This window comes from Engraulis encrasicolus, chromosome 23 (genome assembly GCF_034702125.1).
Source record: "Engraulis encrasicolus isolate BLACKSEA-1 chromosome 23, IST_EnEncr_1.0, whole genome shotgun sequence".
NCBI lineage: Eukaryota > Metazoa > Chordata > Actinopteri > Clupeiformes > Engraulidae > Engraulis > Engraulis encrasicolus.
The window spans coordinates 38,242,511-38,257,241 of NC_085879.1; the positions used below are offsets into that span (position 1 = coordinate 38,242,511).

The 14,731-nt window shown below is 44.9% G+C and overlaps 2 protein-coding genes across 2 annotated transcripts in view; one reads left to right on the forward strand and one right to left on the reverse strand.

Moving 5' to 3' along the window:
* med12 (mediator complex subunit 12) overlaps positions 1-6,774 on the forward strand; it is an 83,619-nt gene extending 76,845 nt beyond the window's left edge. The window contains exons 40-46 of the mRNA XM_063189791.1: positions 86-145; positions 1,478-1,695; positions 2,433-2,607; positions 2,819-2,932; positions 4,641-4,886; positions 6,412-6,493; positions 6,672-6,774. Coding sequence (XP_063045861.1) covers positions 86-145; positions 1,478-1,695; positions 2,433-2,607; positions 2,819-2,932; positions 4,641-4,886; positions 6,412-6,493; positions 6,672-6,709 — 933 coding nt within the window. The 3' untranslated portion in view covers positions 6,710-6,774. The remainder of the gene's footprint in view (positions 1-85; positions 146-1,477; positions 1,696-2,432; positions 2,608-2,818; positions 2,933-4,640; positions 4,887-6,411; positions 6,494-6,671) is intronic.
* Positions 6,775-11,785: 5,011 nt separating this feature from the next.
* Positions 11,786-14,712, reverse strand: mars2 (methionyl-tRNA synthetase 2, mitochondrial). The gene is made up of 4 exons (XM_063190831.1): positions 14,180-14,712; positions 13,717-14,051; positions 12,661-13,163; positions 11,786-12,502 (listed from the first exon to the last, which is right to left on the reverse strand). The coding sequence occupies exons 1-4, from the start codon at positions 14,454-14,456 to the stop codon at positions 11,815-11,817; spliced, it is 1,803 nt and encodes a 600-aa protein (XP_063046901.1). The 5' UTR covers positions 14,457-14,712; the 3' UTR covers positions 11,786-11,814.
* Between the last annotated feature and the right edge of the window lie 19 nt (positions 14,713-14,731).

Consider the following 14,731-nt stretch of genomic DNA (forward strand, 5'->3'; position numbering starts at 1 on the left):
TGGTAATTGATACCTTTGCTTAATTCAACTACATGACCACAAAATAATAGTCACTATTAAGACAGTATGTTTGTGTCCTTTTCAGAACCAGATCCACATGAGACCCGTCCACAACCAGCCGTACTCGCAGATGCAGCCAACACAGGCAAGTGCCCACATCCACTTGTTTTAGTTAAGATAAGATACATTTCTGTGCAAACAGACAATAAAGTTTGTCTTGCATGACACTTCTACACAATCCACGTACGTTTCCATGTGGATTGTGGAGAAGTGTCATGCAAGACAATATTGGTATACTAGGCACACAGTATCGATGTTGCAATCCAAGTCCTACCATATCTGTATTTTGAGCTTTGTTTTGTGTGGAAAAACCTTTTCCGTTTCAAAAAAAGTCTACATAGGTGTATTGTTCCGTTTGGTGTATAGTTAAGAGTGAACGCATAATGCTGGATGTCTTTGGCAGTGATTTTTTTTAAGTTCAATTATGAACTGAAATTTACATCAAAGTGATATCATTTTTGAAGAAGACTCGGTGGACTCCTGGACTCAGTGGTAGAACTGTGCAAGAACGCTCCCAGTTTTAAAACAAACTAAGGTGCTGTTTCCACGTAGCAGGATATTTTTTTAGCAGGGTATTTTTTTCTCCTGTTGAGGTGTAAACGCAACATGTGGATAAAAATAAATCCTCCATTGTAACAAATGCGTTTTAGCCCTCTAGACACAATATTTTTTTCTCCTGCTTTTTATACCTGGATTTTAAATATCTGCTACGTGGAAACGGAAGGCCAAAACCAATGCAAAACCAATGCAACCAGGAGAAAATATCCACATATAAAAATATCCAGCTACGTGGAAACAGCACCTAAATGGCTTTCTTGTTCCATCCATACTAATATTGTCATCTTGTCTTCTATCCTACAGGTGGGATGGCAATATTGTCTCTCTCTAGGGCTGGGAATCAATTCCAATGCAGAAGGTCACAATGCAAAATAATCCACGATTCGATTCGATTCGATTGAATATCGGTCCTCTGTTTTACCGGGTTGTCACTCAAACCCATTGATGCCTAGAATTCTAAGACTGGCTATAAAAGCCTAAATTTCTCAGCCTCTGAAACCCATACAAAAATAAAATACCTTGGTATAAGAGAAGGAAGTGAAACTTGGTATGAGCGAGAAAGGTGGGAAAAGACTGGCACTATTTACATGAACAGGCCTTTTGTATTTTTGCATGTATCTTACATGAATGTGGAAGACAGCTACGGGATGTGGTTCAGAAAATAGCACCCATAATCATCGGCAAAAGATCAATCCACAAGGTTTTGAATCGATATCATACTTTTCGAATGTGAATCAATATTGGATCGCGGATCGATCTTTTGAACCCAGCCCTATGTCTCTCTATTGAGTGTTTTTGTAACCGTATCGGACGTGTAAAATATCATAATAAATATCATATTCCAATCTCATCCTCACAGGCCTACCAGAGCTACACTCACATAACCGGCATGCAGTCGCACCCGGCACAGCCCGGCGGCATCGTCAACCAGTCGTACGGCAACCAGAACTTCCAGGGCGGGCACCCGGGCACCAACGCGGGCGTGGTGGACCCCCGGCAGATGCCACAGCGGCCCAGCGGCTACGTGCACCAGCAGGCGCCGGGGGGGTACCCGCACCCCATGCAGAACATCCAGAGGTGAGAGGAGGGGGCATTGTTGAGTTATTCGTAGTTATTTGACAACGAGACGGAAGTAATTGGCTTTTGCATTGAGGAGCTGGCGAAAGAAGCAGTTTGGGTGACAAGGGACAATTTGAGCGACAGTTTGTAGTTGAACTTCACCGAATATTATGCTACAATGTAATGATGTATGATGCAGTTCGTGGCCTAGTGGTTTTGGAGATGGGTTCAGAACGGACTGTTGCAGGTTCGAATCCCAACCACTCCCTCTCTCACTCCATGGCTGAGGTGCCCTTGAGCAAGGCACCTAACCCCACACTGCTTCAGGGGCTGTAGCGAACATCCTGTCCAAGACCAAACTACATTACACTTAACTGACACTTTTATGCAAAGCGAATTGAAGTAATATAATAATGGCCTTTTCTCTTCCCTCCAGGTTCCCAGGGCACCAGTTGAGTGTAATATAATGTAATGTAATATAATAATATTACTTTCCTCTTCTGCTGTCTCCAGGTTCCCAGGGCACCAGCTAAGTGTAATGTAATGTAATAATATTACTTTCCTATATTGCTCTCTCCAGGGTACCAGCTGTACCAGTGTAATGTAATGTCATGTAATATAATGTAATATAATGTAATGATGACATCTCCTCTCCCCCTCTCTAGGTTTCCAAGGTACCAGCCGTACCAGTGTAATGTAATGTCATGTCATGTCATGTAAGGTAATGGTGACATTTCCTCTCCCCCTCTCTGCAGGTTCCCGGGGCACCAGGCCATGCAGCAGTCCCAGCTGCAGATGCAGGGTCTGGGGGGCCACATGGGCGCGGCGCAGGGCGTGCACCCCAACATGGCGGCCGCGCGCCAGAACCAGATGCAGCTGGAGCAGCAGCAGGCCGTGGCGGCACAGGCACAAGCACAGCAGCAGCAACAGGTGTGTGTGTGCGTGTGGATGGACGTGTGTGCGTGCTTGTGGATGGACGTGAGTGTGGATGGGTGTGCGTGCGCGAATGAATGTGTTCGAGTGTGTGCAAGTGTGTGTTGTCATGTGTTAACTATTAAAAAATATCTGCATTTACAAATGTCAGCATACGTATAACCAGCACCTAATTGTAATTGTATTGTAATGTTGTAATTCTGACTAGGTCCAGCAGGTGGCGCAGCAACAGCAGGTGCAACAGCAACAGGTGCAACAAGTCCAGCAGCAGCAGGCGCAGCAGCAGTACCTCAGACAGCAACAACAGGCACAAGCTCTCAGGGTAAGTCGGGAGGGTGTGGTCGCCGATAATTAGTATTATTATGCAGCTTTTTAATTTGATCTCTTAGCCAGCCATTCATTAATTTCATTCATAATCATTCATTCATGCAGTCCTCACTTTGAGACTGTGCATTCTAGCTCTATTATCCCCTGACAAATTGCAGTTCTTCCATTTCTAAGCCATCTATCCTAGCCTAGTAAACCAGCGCCACCCGCTGGACGCCAACATTTTTTTGGCTGCGAGTGGTCTGGCCTTGCATCGTTTGAGTGGTCTGCCAGGCTTGCCAAGAATCTGGGCAAACCAATCACAACGCAGAGATTTGTTTTGAATCAAAGCGGGCGGGGTTTTGAGGGAGTGACGACGAAGCTTGCAACGTTGGGAAAGCACATCAACGAGAAAGATAGCACTGATTGGTCACAGCGCCAGCCTATAGGCACAGGCATGGTTTGAAAGACAATGGGTTGTTCTCATCAAAAATCTTCCGATGTACTATTCATCGGGGCCAGACTAAATTACACATCCAATCTCACATTTAGGATGATTTATCAGGCTACATCTATCCATCTATCCACATGTTCATTCAGTCCTCACTTGGAAGCATTTGAAATGTGAATGGCTCTAATGGTGATGTGCTGTGTGTAACTGTGGCTCTCAGAATTGTTCATGTCATTGGAAATGAAATGGAACTTACTTTGTAATTGGCAGTAAATTGTCCTGACGTCCCAGTGATTCTGTGAAAATAAATTGAAGCTACAATTGGTAGTCCGAGACTGCCTCACATAACACGATTTATTCGCTTTCACCTTTCACACTTTCCCCTCCATTGGTACGGAGCTATGCACCTTTGGCTTTCATGTCATCACTGACGTACTGTAAATTGCGGTATGTTTTCACCAAAGACGCTGTAGTGAAGACGATGTCGTAAGAGTGTAGTATGGCATGACCACGGGCTGATAGTATTCAGGCTCCATGCCTGATTTCAGACTTGACAGCGTTTGCAAAAATAAAAACATTGATAATAATTAGCCATTAGGTATTCTTATCTCAAAAACTGTTACAGGTTCAGGGTTTTCTTCTACTATCAGGCTTGAATAATGGTCATACACTATTAAATGTTTGAATAATGTGTCACTATGCAGTATCTTGTCGTCGTCGTTAAAGCAGGGGAAAAAGTTCAGGCTCAGGATTTTTTTTCACCATCACCCCTGGGAGTCACTTTCTTCTTCTACGGTCAGTACTGGAGGCATGGTAAAGTACAATGCCACTACCGCCCGGGCTGGAGTGTGGAACAGGTCATAAGACACAGTGAATTTTTGACAGCTGTCATTAATTATCCCCGGCTATTAACGCTGATGGACAGCTGTAGTTAATTTGGCCACAAACTGAACATTGACAGCCGGACATCCTCTTTCAACCAGGCCGGAACTCACAGCAGCCGCTCGCACCCACAATGCAATTCAAATTCCGGACATCTAGAGTGATTTTGCGGAGTTTCCGGTGACACATTTTTTTTTATCCATCATGCCATCGCACCCACTACCCATGCACTCTGTGTCCTCAGGCTACGCCCCCGTGCTACGCCCCCGTGCTACGCCCCCGTGCTACACCGTAGCCAATGCATTTTCCAGCCAGTAATAGTTATTTTCCGATGTACATTCTTTGGTTATAACACATGTTTGACCCCTCTACCTGTGTCCACTGATCACAGGTGCAGCAGCAGCAGCAGCAGCAGCAACAACAGCAGCAACAGCAGCAGGTTCAACAGCAACAGCAAGTTCAACAGCAGCAGGTGCAGCAGCAGCAGCAGCAGGCGCAGGCTCAGCAAGTGCAGCCCCAGCAGGTGCAGCAGCAGCAGCAGCAACAGCAGGTGTCCGCACAGGGCCAGCAGCCGCCCGCACAGCAGGCCCAGAACCAGGCCCTCGGCATGCAGCCACTGCCCCCACAGCAGCCCATGGTGAGCCAGACAGGCCATGGCCTGGTGATACGCATGAGCGCCGTGACGTTTTCCATGTGCGTTACGCCCTTTTTTAGGGGAAAACATTGGGAAAGCCAATGAAAGTCAATTGGTGGTGATGGGGAAAGAATGAACGACAAGGACCTGTAAACGTGTTGTGTTGCCGGCTGTTCAAATAATATACACTAAAATGTATCTTTTGACTTGTATGAAGTAGACATTCTCTTACAGATGTGATTGCAAGACTAGTACTGTATTACAAAGTTGAAACCATGTATTGTCTTAGTATTGTAATTACATTTGCAAGAGTATGGTGCATTTTTCGAAACAATAGTTGCTAATTACGTTAGCTAATTTGTTGCTAACTGGCTAACATCTACGCTTTTGGCAGGGTTCCCACGGGTCATGGAATTTCTGGAATATCATGGAATTTCATGAAAGTTTTTCTAGTCATGGAAAGTCATGGAATTTTGCCATTTTGCATGCACAGTCATGGAATATCATGGAATTGTCTTGACATTTGTGCAGAAGCAAGCCCTTTTTTGTTTCGTGTATAACATTGTTTCTTACTACAACGCTTCGCCAGAGACCGTTTGGTTTTGTGCTGTAATGTGCAACATTCTAGAATGCAATGAGCCCACCTAAGTCTGGCGGTGGCTCGGCGGTGAAGATAATCTTCAGTTTTTACACTTTTAACACTTTTTTAAAAACATTTTAACGTAATTTCTTTTTTTCCGGAAGTGGTCATGGTAATTCAGGTTTTTTGGGTCTGGAAAGTCATGGAAAATCATGGAATTTTATAGCTGAATTAGAGTGGGAACATTGTTTTGGGTAGGCAACCCAGTGGAAGCAGTGGTTAGCGTTCAAACAACATAATTGCACAAAATAGGCCAGTAATATATCCATATCATCACCATGCTAAACCCACCCCTTTGGCTTACTACAATGATTCAAAAAGAAAAGAAAACTTTTAGAGCATTGTAGAAACAAAAATATTTTTTTCTGCCACTAGGGTTCATCTAGTTAATAATGTTAGTCGGGCCATAAGCTTTAGCGCGCACATCTACCTACATCTGAGATCTGGATCAAACCAGGAAAGCTAATGTAATCAACAAGCTTCCTGTGGGACCATACTTGTGTTGCGGACTTTGTCTTGATAAACCAGCCAAACTCTGCCAACTCTGCTCCCCCACAGACAAATGGGGTAGGGCGAAAAGAAACGGGTGAATTAGAAACTAAATTAAGCTTAAACGCAGACTGAGACAGTCAGTTAAGGCTCATTAGTCAATTATATTACAGTCGTGTCTTTATTGTAGCAGTTATGGCCATATGCTTAAAGAGTGGGTGGTATGTATTTGCTCTGAAGAGTATATGGAGTGTAGCCTAGCCGGCAGTTTAACAATGATGTACGTTTGATTATTCATCATACTACTGTTTTGGTATCCTCCTAATTGTGTCTGTGTCCGTGTCCGTTTGTGTGTGTGTGTGTTTGTGTGTGTTTGTGTGTGTGTGTGTGTGTGACCAGTTTCCTCGGCAGGGTATGCAACAGACTCAGCAGCAACAACAGACGGCAGCCCTGGTCAGACAGCTGCAGCAGCAACTCTCAAGTAAGACCTCACACACACACACACACACACACACACACACACACACACACACACACACACACACACACACACACACACACACACACACACACCAATTAGGATGATACTCTCTCTCTCCACTTACTCTTGAATATTCCTAATATGCATGCATCTTTTGTCTGTGTCTTTATCCTACCAGATACGCAACCTGGACAGAACACCGGCACCTACTATTGAGTGGAAGATGGACTATGTTAGTGTGTGTGTATGTGTGTGTGTTAGCGTGTGTGTTAGCGTGTGTGCGTGTGCGTCTGTTAGTGTGTGTAAGGACGTATGTGAGCATGTGTTCCTGGGTGTTTCTGTCATGGATTGTGAGGTGATGTGGACGTGGACATGGACACGGATGTGGAGAGGCCTGCAGCACATCACTTCCCATCTTGTGGTAGACTTCAAAGATGTCACTTTGAAAAGGACAGTAGCTTGGTGGATCACCGTAATGCTAATATGCAGGGAAACTGACAGGGGCGGACAAATGGGTCAGTTGCCCCAGGCCCAGAGAGAGAAGGAGGGGGTCCAGAATTGGGTTCTCATTACTTTGTATGTATTGAGTTGTTGGAGAGGGGCTTTGAGATGACTTTGTCCGGGGGCCTAGCCTAACCTGTCAGCGGCCCTGCTGATACGACCTGTAGCCTGTGTACAGCGCTCCACACAGTTGGGCCCTGCAGTCGACCGATATGAGGAGCTGACTTCAGACATGTAATTATGATCTCTCTCCCGGGAAAGAAGCACTCTGCTGTGAAATAGCGATCATGGAGTCATACAATGGAAGAGTCAATGTAAAAAAAAAGAAGAGATGATGTGCGAGAAATTATAAGAATAATGCAATTTTTATTTTATTTCAATTTGTACAATTTTTTTCAGTTTGGTGTATTTCTCATTAAAACAAATCATGTCTGTTTTTATGCTGTGGTCTTTATTTTCGTCTCATCGTTCTGCTTAGTGCCATGGCTGGGCTGGTAATAATCAGCGTTTTTTTCCTGGTGGACCAAGTGTCCCCAGGGGTCATGATCTTAAATGCCCAGGAAGTGTTTTGGTCCCAGACCAGCTTAGCACTCTGCCATCAACTAGACTCATCATGGTTACAAGCAAACACTGGTTCCTCAACTGGATTTAGGAAAATGATTAGTATAATTTTTTGGGGGTATGATTCAATTAAGTGTGTTGACTTAAGACGATTAAGCCAACTGTGTGCGGCTGATATTGCAATAAAATGGTCAGATGCAATCAGGCAAGGCAACAAAAAAAAACCCTAATATTTCTTAGAAAATGGTTTCCTCACAGGCTATTAAAAACGATCACCAATTTATATTCATCTTGCATCCTCAGGCCATACAGTAGCGACACCAAGGAAATTATCTGCCACTTCCAAGATTGATGCAGTTACTATTATCAATTCAAAACATAAAGCAAGCATTAAATTCTTTTTTAAAAATATGGTTTGGTGGTGACGGGACTTAATTAATTCTGGTAGCGGTGGTGCTTTGGCCAGCTGAAAAACTTGCACATGAATCAAGATGGATGAAAGGTGGGGAAATTGGGAAAGTCTTATCTCCTTCCTACCACTTTCTTTGTGGCGACAGGGTCGAGTTTTTTGTATATTTCTGGAAACTTGGCAAACTCCACTATTTTACTTTATGCTTATGCTTTAAATGTATTGGTTTGCACATTACTTTTGGAAATTGCTTTGGTGTGCATTTATTATAGAATTAAGGACGTCAGCCCAAAAATATTTTGATGCCAGTGTTGTGAAAATGAATCCTGAAAAACTCTTCCCATAAAACTTACTAACCATCGCCTATTAACCTTACTGAGTGGGCACAAAGTATTTTAGTAAATTCCATATCACGTTTCAATCATCTCTGGATATTTTGGAATAAGTAATTTTTCATCTGATAGGGTCAATTATACAATGTGGAACAAAATTGCCAACACAGATAGTTGTAGACCATTTTACCAACTCAAAACTGAGCCCTCCAAATTAAATGTTTGGATTTTCAGAAGATTTTATGTAAATAGGTTCTGGATGATGTGCTCAAATAAATGACTGCCTTTTTTTTCCTTGTGTAATTCACCATAGAACAGAGAAAACTTAAAATGTGATGTCTGCTTCCACCTAGGGGTCATGCTCGAATATACAGTGCCCTCCATTATTATTGGCACCCCTGGTTAAGATGTGTTTTTTAGCTTCCAATTATTATTATTTTTCTCTAAATAATATGGGACCTTAATGGAAAAAAAGAGAAAAATCCAACCTTCAATACAAGTGCATTTATTCAGTGGGGAAAAAATCCCACATAAAGAAATAATTATTTGACATCAAATAATGTGTGTCACAATTATTAGCACCCCTGTTGTTAATATTTTGTACAACCCCCTTTTGCCAACAAAACAGCACCTAATCTTCTCCTATAATGTTTCACAAGATGGGAAAAGACAGAAAGAGGGATCTTCAGCCATTCCTCTTTGCAGAATCTCTCTAAATCATCCAGAGACCTGGGTCCTCTCCTCTGTACTCTCCTCTTCAGCTCACCCCACAGGTTCTCAATGGGGTTGAGGTCTGGGGACTGAGATGGCCATGAGAGGAGCTTGATTTTGTGTCTGGTTAACCATTTCTGTGTAGATTTGGCCATATATTTAGGGTCATTGTCTTGCTGAAAGACCCAGTGACGACCCATCTTCAGCTTTTTGACAGAGGGCAACAGATTTTGATTTAAAATGTCCTGGTATTTCAAAGCATTCATGATGCCATGCACCCTAACAAGCTTCCCAGGGCCTTTGGAAGCGAAACAGCCCCACAGCATCACTGACCCACCCCCACACTTCACAGTGGGTATGAGGTGCTTTTCAGCATGCGCATCTTTCGTGGCACGCCAGACCCACTTAGAGTGTTTGTTGCCAAAAAGCTCAATATTGGTCTCATCTGACCAAAGCACACAGTCCCAGTTGAAGCCCCAATACCGCTGGGCGAACTCCAGACGTTTGCGTTTATGATTGTGGGTGAGGAAAGGTTTTCTCCGTGCATGCCTCCCAAACAGCTTGTTGGCGTGTAGACAGCGCCTGATGGTTGATTTGGAGACTTTGTGACCCCAGGATGCTACCATTTGTTGTAATTCTGTAACAGTGAGCTTTGGAGATATTTTGATTTCTCTTACCATCTTCCTCACTGTGCGTGGTGGCAAAATAAACTTGGGTCCTCGTCCAGGCTTGTTTACCACTGTTCCAGTTGTTTTGAACTTCTTAATTATTCCTCTCACAGTAGATATGGGCAGCTGCAGTTGAGTGGCAATCTTCTTGTAGCCTCTGCCTGACCTGTGAAGGTCGACACACATCTGCCTCACTTGTATGCTGTGTTCCTTTGTCTTTCCCATGTTTAAGAGTGGATAAGAGAAATGGCCTCGTGTCACGTCATATTTATACCCCAGGGAAACAGGAAGTGATGAATTACTAATTAAATGGTCCTACATACTCTGGTAAACTTTGTAAACTACTGTAGAAATGACAGAAATGCTTCAATTATATTTATTTCCTGGGAATTGTTAAGGGTGCCAATAATTGTGGAACAGGTGATTTAATGAAAAATAATTATTTTTTAGTCAGGGATTTTTTTTATTTTCCTACAATTCATTTGAGTTGAAGGCTACATTTTCCTAAAATTTTCAGTGTGACAGTATTCTTCTGCAACAAACACTGAATTTATGTTAAGGCTTTTAACACATCTCAACCAGGGGTGCCAATAATTATGGAGGGCACTGTACATGAGGGCTGACAAAGGCCATAGGTTTATCTTTGCGTTTATTTTTGACAGGACAGTGGAGGAGAGACAGGGAAGGCTCTGCAAATGACCCAGGGCAGAATCAAACCCAGGTCGCCAGTGTAGTAACCCAGTGCCCTACCGTTAGGCCACGTCAGGGCCACGTTCATCTTTTCAGACAGTTGGTCCTTAACTGAAATAGTGTTTGGAGGTAGGGTGCGCACATCCACAGGTAGTTGTCCAGGTGCCAGACAAAAAGTAGTGTGATGAAGCGGTCTGCACACTGTGTATTAACTCCAAAAATACTTTATTTCATTTAACCGGTTGTGATCACTGGTCTTGAATTTGTATGCCAGCGCGCCAAGGCGCATGCTATGCCACTTGTCACCTTAGGGTGCGCTCACCTTTCCGCCAGGTAGCCTACCTGTAGGTCATGTGATAGAAGTCAACTTAGACCATTGTTCTCATTGCCTGAGGAAGATCCCTTTGTTGGATCAAAACGTTGCCATATGTTTAAATGAAACAAAGTATTTTTGGAGTTAATACACAGTGTGCAGACCGCTTCATCACACTCCTTAACTGAAATAGTCATGGGGCCCAGACCCACAATTTTTCTACGGACATTACGTAGTGACCCAATTTTATGTTCTGTTGTTGGAAACGGGTCAATTTATTCTAATTAATAAAAAATATAACCATACATTTGGTAGCATACATCCAGTATGTTTTGCATGCATCCGCATTTGTACTACCGTATATGCTGATACACATGTCTATCAACTAGTGGAGACAAAGTTTAACCCTTTCTTCAACATGACAGTCATTTATTCATTACTGTACTTGCTTACTTACTGCCCATTTTGTCTCCTGTCAAGTAGAGTAGCAACAAAGGTTCTCCACTCTGCTCTGTTCTGTGCTTTTTCCTGATCTCTGTATTTGGTCTGAATTTTGTGACTAACAATAAATGGGGGAGTTATACAGTTGTACACCTCAGCTCCACGAGCCACCCAAGACTAGCCTGGTAAACCAGACATGTTGCCGTCCAGCGGGTGGCGCTGGTTCACCAGGCTAACCCAAGACCCCTCTGCGACCCACTTTTGGGTCCCTCCCCACCAGTTAAGAAACAGTTTTAAGACATGGCCACTGTAATGGATTTTCTCTTACCAGAATGACAGTGACCACGTTGTAATGTATTCCTAAATGCTCTGTGTAATTTTGTAGTAGTGTAGTATTATATTAGTATGGTCTTTTCAATGACTATTCCAGCATTCCACTGGCATAACAGTGTGCATAAGGGGCGGAGCTATAGGGAGGGCGAGCAGGGCATTTGCCCCAGGGCAGTCTTGTATTGGTCATGGGGGCCCTATTGTGACCTTGGCAGGCCGTATCGGGGCCCTGTAAGTGTCTTGCCCAGGGCCCTATGTGCAATTGTTCCGCAACTGGTGTGCATTATGAAGCTGCTACAATGATGAATGCACTTTTTGTCCCCAACAAACTTTAATGGTAGCAAAAAAAGGCATACAGTCATAATTTAATGGGATTTTAGTTTATTTTTCTTGATGGTTTTGGGCTTGGCTTTTCCCGTGTCTCGTTCGAGACGGTTGAAAAGGACTCCAGTTTCTGGGCCCAGTGTGCGCCCCTCAAAGGCACACTTCCGCCCATAGTACCTTTCCAGAAAGCCCAGCACCTCCCAGGTGCGCTCCTCAGACCTCACCCCAAGCCTGGAGAGCAGCTTGTCAGCCAGCCCCGGCACCACAGGCTGAAGGAGGGTCCCGTAAACCCTCAGGCACTCCATGGACACGTGGAGGATGGTGTCGTGCCACCGTTTGTCTGCAGCGTCCGCCAGATCAAGCTTCCAGGGCGCGTGTCTCTGGACAAAGCCGTTGGTCTGCCTTACGCACGCACTGATGGACTCCAGAGCCTTGTAAATGTGCAGGCTGTCCAAGTGTTCTAGAACCACTGATGGGAGTTCTGTGACAGACTGGACCATGTGGTAGTCTTCTGGCTTGGTTCTCCCTTTGGGTTCTTCAGGAGAGCCCATGGGGAAAGAGCCGGGGCAGAACTGTGGGTACGTCTGCGTGGGATTCAGGGAGGGGGCCGTGCACCGGTTCAGCAGCCCACCGAGAGCGTCTGCAAGCTCGCTGTTGAGGAGCTTCACCAGCTTGGCGTCATCGTAGTCGCAGTCATGGTCCGGCACGCCTTGTCTGAGGAGGAAGTACCTGGTGGGGGGAAAAAAATAAACACTCAAAATTTTAGTGTAACCTGCAGGGGTTTCCCAATATGCTATCAGTTGGAGCATGGAGCCAAGAGTATATATATTTGTGATTATCTTTATCTGTTAAGATATTGAATAAAAACGTATGATATCGTATCGTACCTGACACCATCCACGGTGTATCTCTGTGCTGTGTCCAGGGGGTCCACCACGTTCCCCAAGCTCTTGGACATCTTCTTGCCCTGCACCGTCCAATGAGAATGGACATTGACCACCTGGGGGAGGGGCAAGTCTGCCGCCATGAGGAACGCCGGCCAGTATATGGCGTGGAATTTCAGGATGTCTTTGCCAACAATGTGATGAGCTGCGCTCCACCACAGACCGTGGCCTTCTGGGTATCCGGCCACGGTGAGGTAGTTGACGAGGGCATCCAGCCACACGTAGACGGTTTGCTCGGGGTCGTCCGGGACTCCGATGCCCCACTGAAGTCGGCTTTTGTGCCGAGACACGGACAGGTCGGGGAGGTCATCGTCCAGCCACTGCAGGACGATGTGGTAGAACTTCTCCGGCTGGACTGCGCTGGGGTTGTCCCTCAGCCACTGCTGAAGAGGGGCACGGAACTCAGACAAACGGAACATGTAGTTGTCCTCCTTCATCCACTCCACCTGAAGCAACAAAAAAAACACAATGGAGGACATGGTTAGATTGGATACATTTGAAGTGAAAGCCCATTGGGAAACTCCAACATCCATTGTCATTGGGACACAGCACTCCACAGCACACAGCAAAATTGCATTTATGCCTCACCCGTGCAAGGGGGCAGCCTTCAATAGCGCCTTCAATGCTCAGGGTACCTCAGTTATGGAGGAGGATGGGGGAGAGCACTTGTTGATTACTCCCCCCCACCAACCTGACGGGTTGGGAGTCGAACCGGCAACCTTTGGGCTACAAGTCTGACGCCCTAACCGCTTGCCCATGACTTTATTGTCATTACACATGTATACATTTAGGTTCATGAAATGTAGTTTAGTGTCTAAATACAGTTATTTGCAGATAGCAAATTTCAGGTGGACATGTACATAGATTATGGTTGGCAATAGTTATTTCATGCACAAATAAGTTATAGGAGTGGTGAGGATGGGTGTACGTTATGATGAAGACTTCCCTTTTCATATGATGATGGTGGTACGGTCACAATAAGTGAGAAACAAATCTTACCTTGTGACCACTCTCAGTGGATATTGTTATTTCGTTCCCATTGGCATCTGTAACCTTGGTGACCTGAGTTGGAGTGAGGAAGCTCTCATCCTGTGTGGAGTACCAGCCTTCGTAGGACCCTTTGTAGATGAGGCCTTTCTTCAGAAGTACAGTCCAGAAATGCTCTACTGCGCTGCGGTGTCTGCTTTCTGTGGTTCTGATGAAATCAGTGTATGAGATGTTGCTTTTTGTAAAGAGGTGCTTGAATTTCTCAGAAACCTCACTGCAGAACGCGAGGGGGTGCTTTTGGACGGATTCTGCCGCTTGCTGGATCTTCAGACCATGCTCATCAGTCCCTGCAAGGCAACATTGTTTATATAACGCATTTCATACAAATTCAGTTCAATGTGCAAGACAGAATTTGGATAATGAAGAATCGCCTCTGATGGCACGCATGGTGTGCAGTTTAATTATATTGACTTACCAGTTGCAAATCTGGAGTTGAATCCTCGTAGAAGTCTTGACCTGTGCAAACAGTCGGCTATCACCGCTGAGTACAAGTGCCCAATGTGAGGTGCTGCGTTCACATAGAATATTGGTGTTGTTATGTAAAACATTTTTCCAGCCTCGTCTGTGTGCATTAGTTGCGATGGCCGTCTTTGAAAACTCCATGCTGAGGATAACTTTGAGCCCTGCCACCTTGACCTTACTGGCTCCTCCAAGCACCGAGCAAGCACACGGAGATGTGGTTTGATCCTCATGCCGAGCGTTGACAAGTCCCTTGGCAAACCTGTGTTGGTGGGCTATTTAAATAAATGCGAACTGCGAACGCACTGCTTCCTTCTCATTGTTTTAGTCGTGAGCCTTGCCATGTTTTGTTGTTGAGAGATTAACTACACTGAAAAAGCATGCCTTGACGGTGCCTTCTAGCAGGCGACTGACTGACAGACCTAAACTTCCGGGATGTGCGTGCTACGTGCTGACGTCACTCTGTCACTAAAAGGCACCGCTTCTACTCACCTGACTGGCTCAGAAA

Bases quoted from the DNA above. Each gene is read 5' to 3' on its own strand.
- mars2 (XM_063190831.1), bottom strand. From the start codon at position 14,456: ATGAGGATCAAACCACATCTCCGTGTGCTTGCTCGGTGCTTGGAGGAG. The intron at 14,052-14,179 runs GTAAGTCAATAT...GTTGCCTTGCAG, and splicing joins CAACTCCAGATTTGCAACTG to GGACTGATGAGCATGGTCTG. The intron at 13,164-13,716 runs GTAAGATTTGTT...TTGTTGCTTCAG, and splicing joins CCACTGAGAGTGGTCACAAG to GTGGAGTGGATGAAGGAGGA.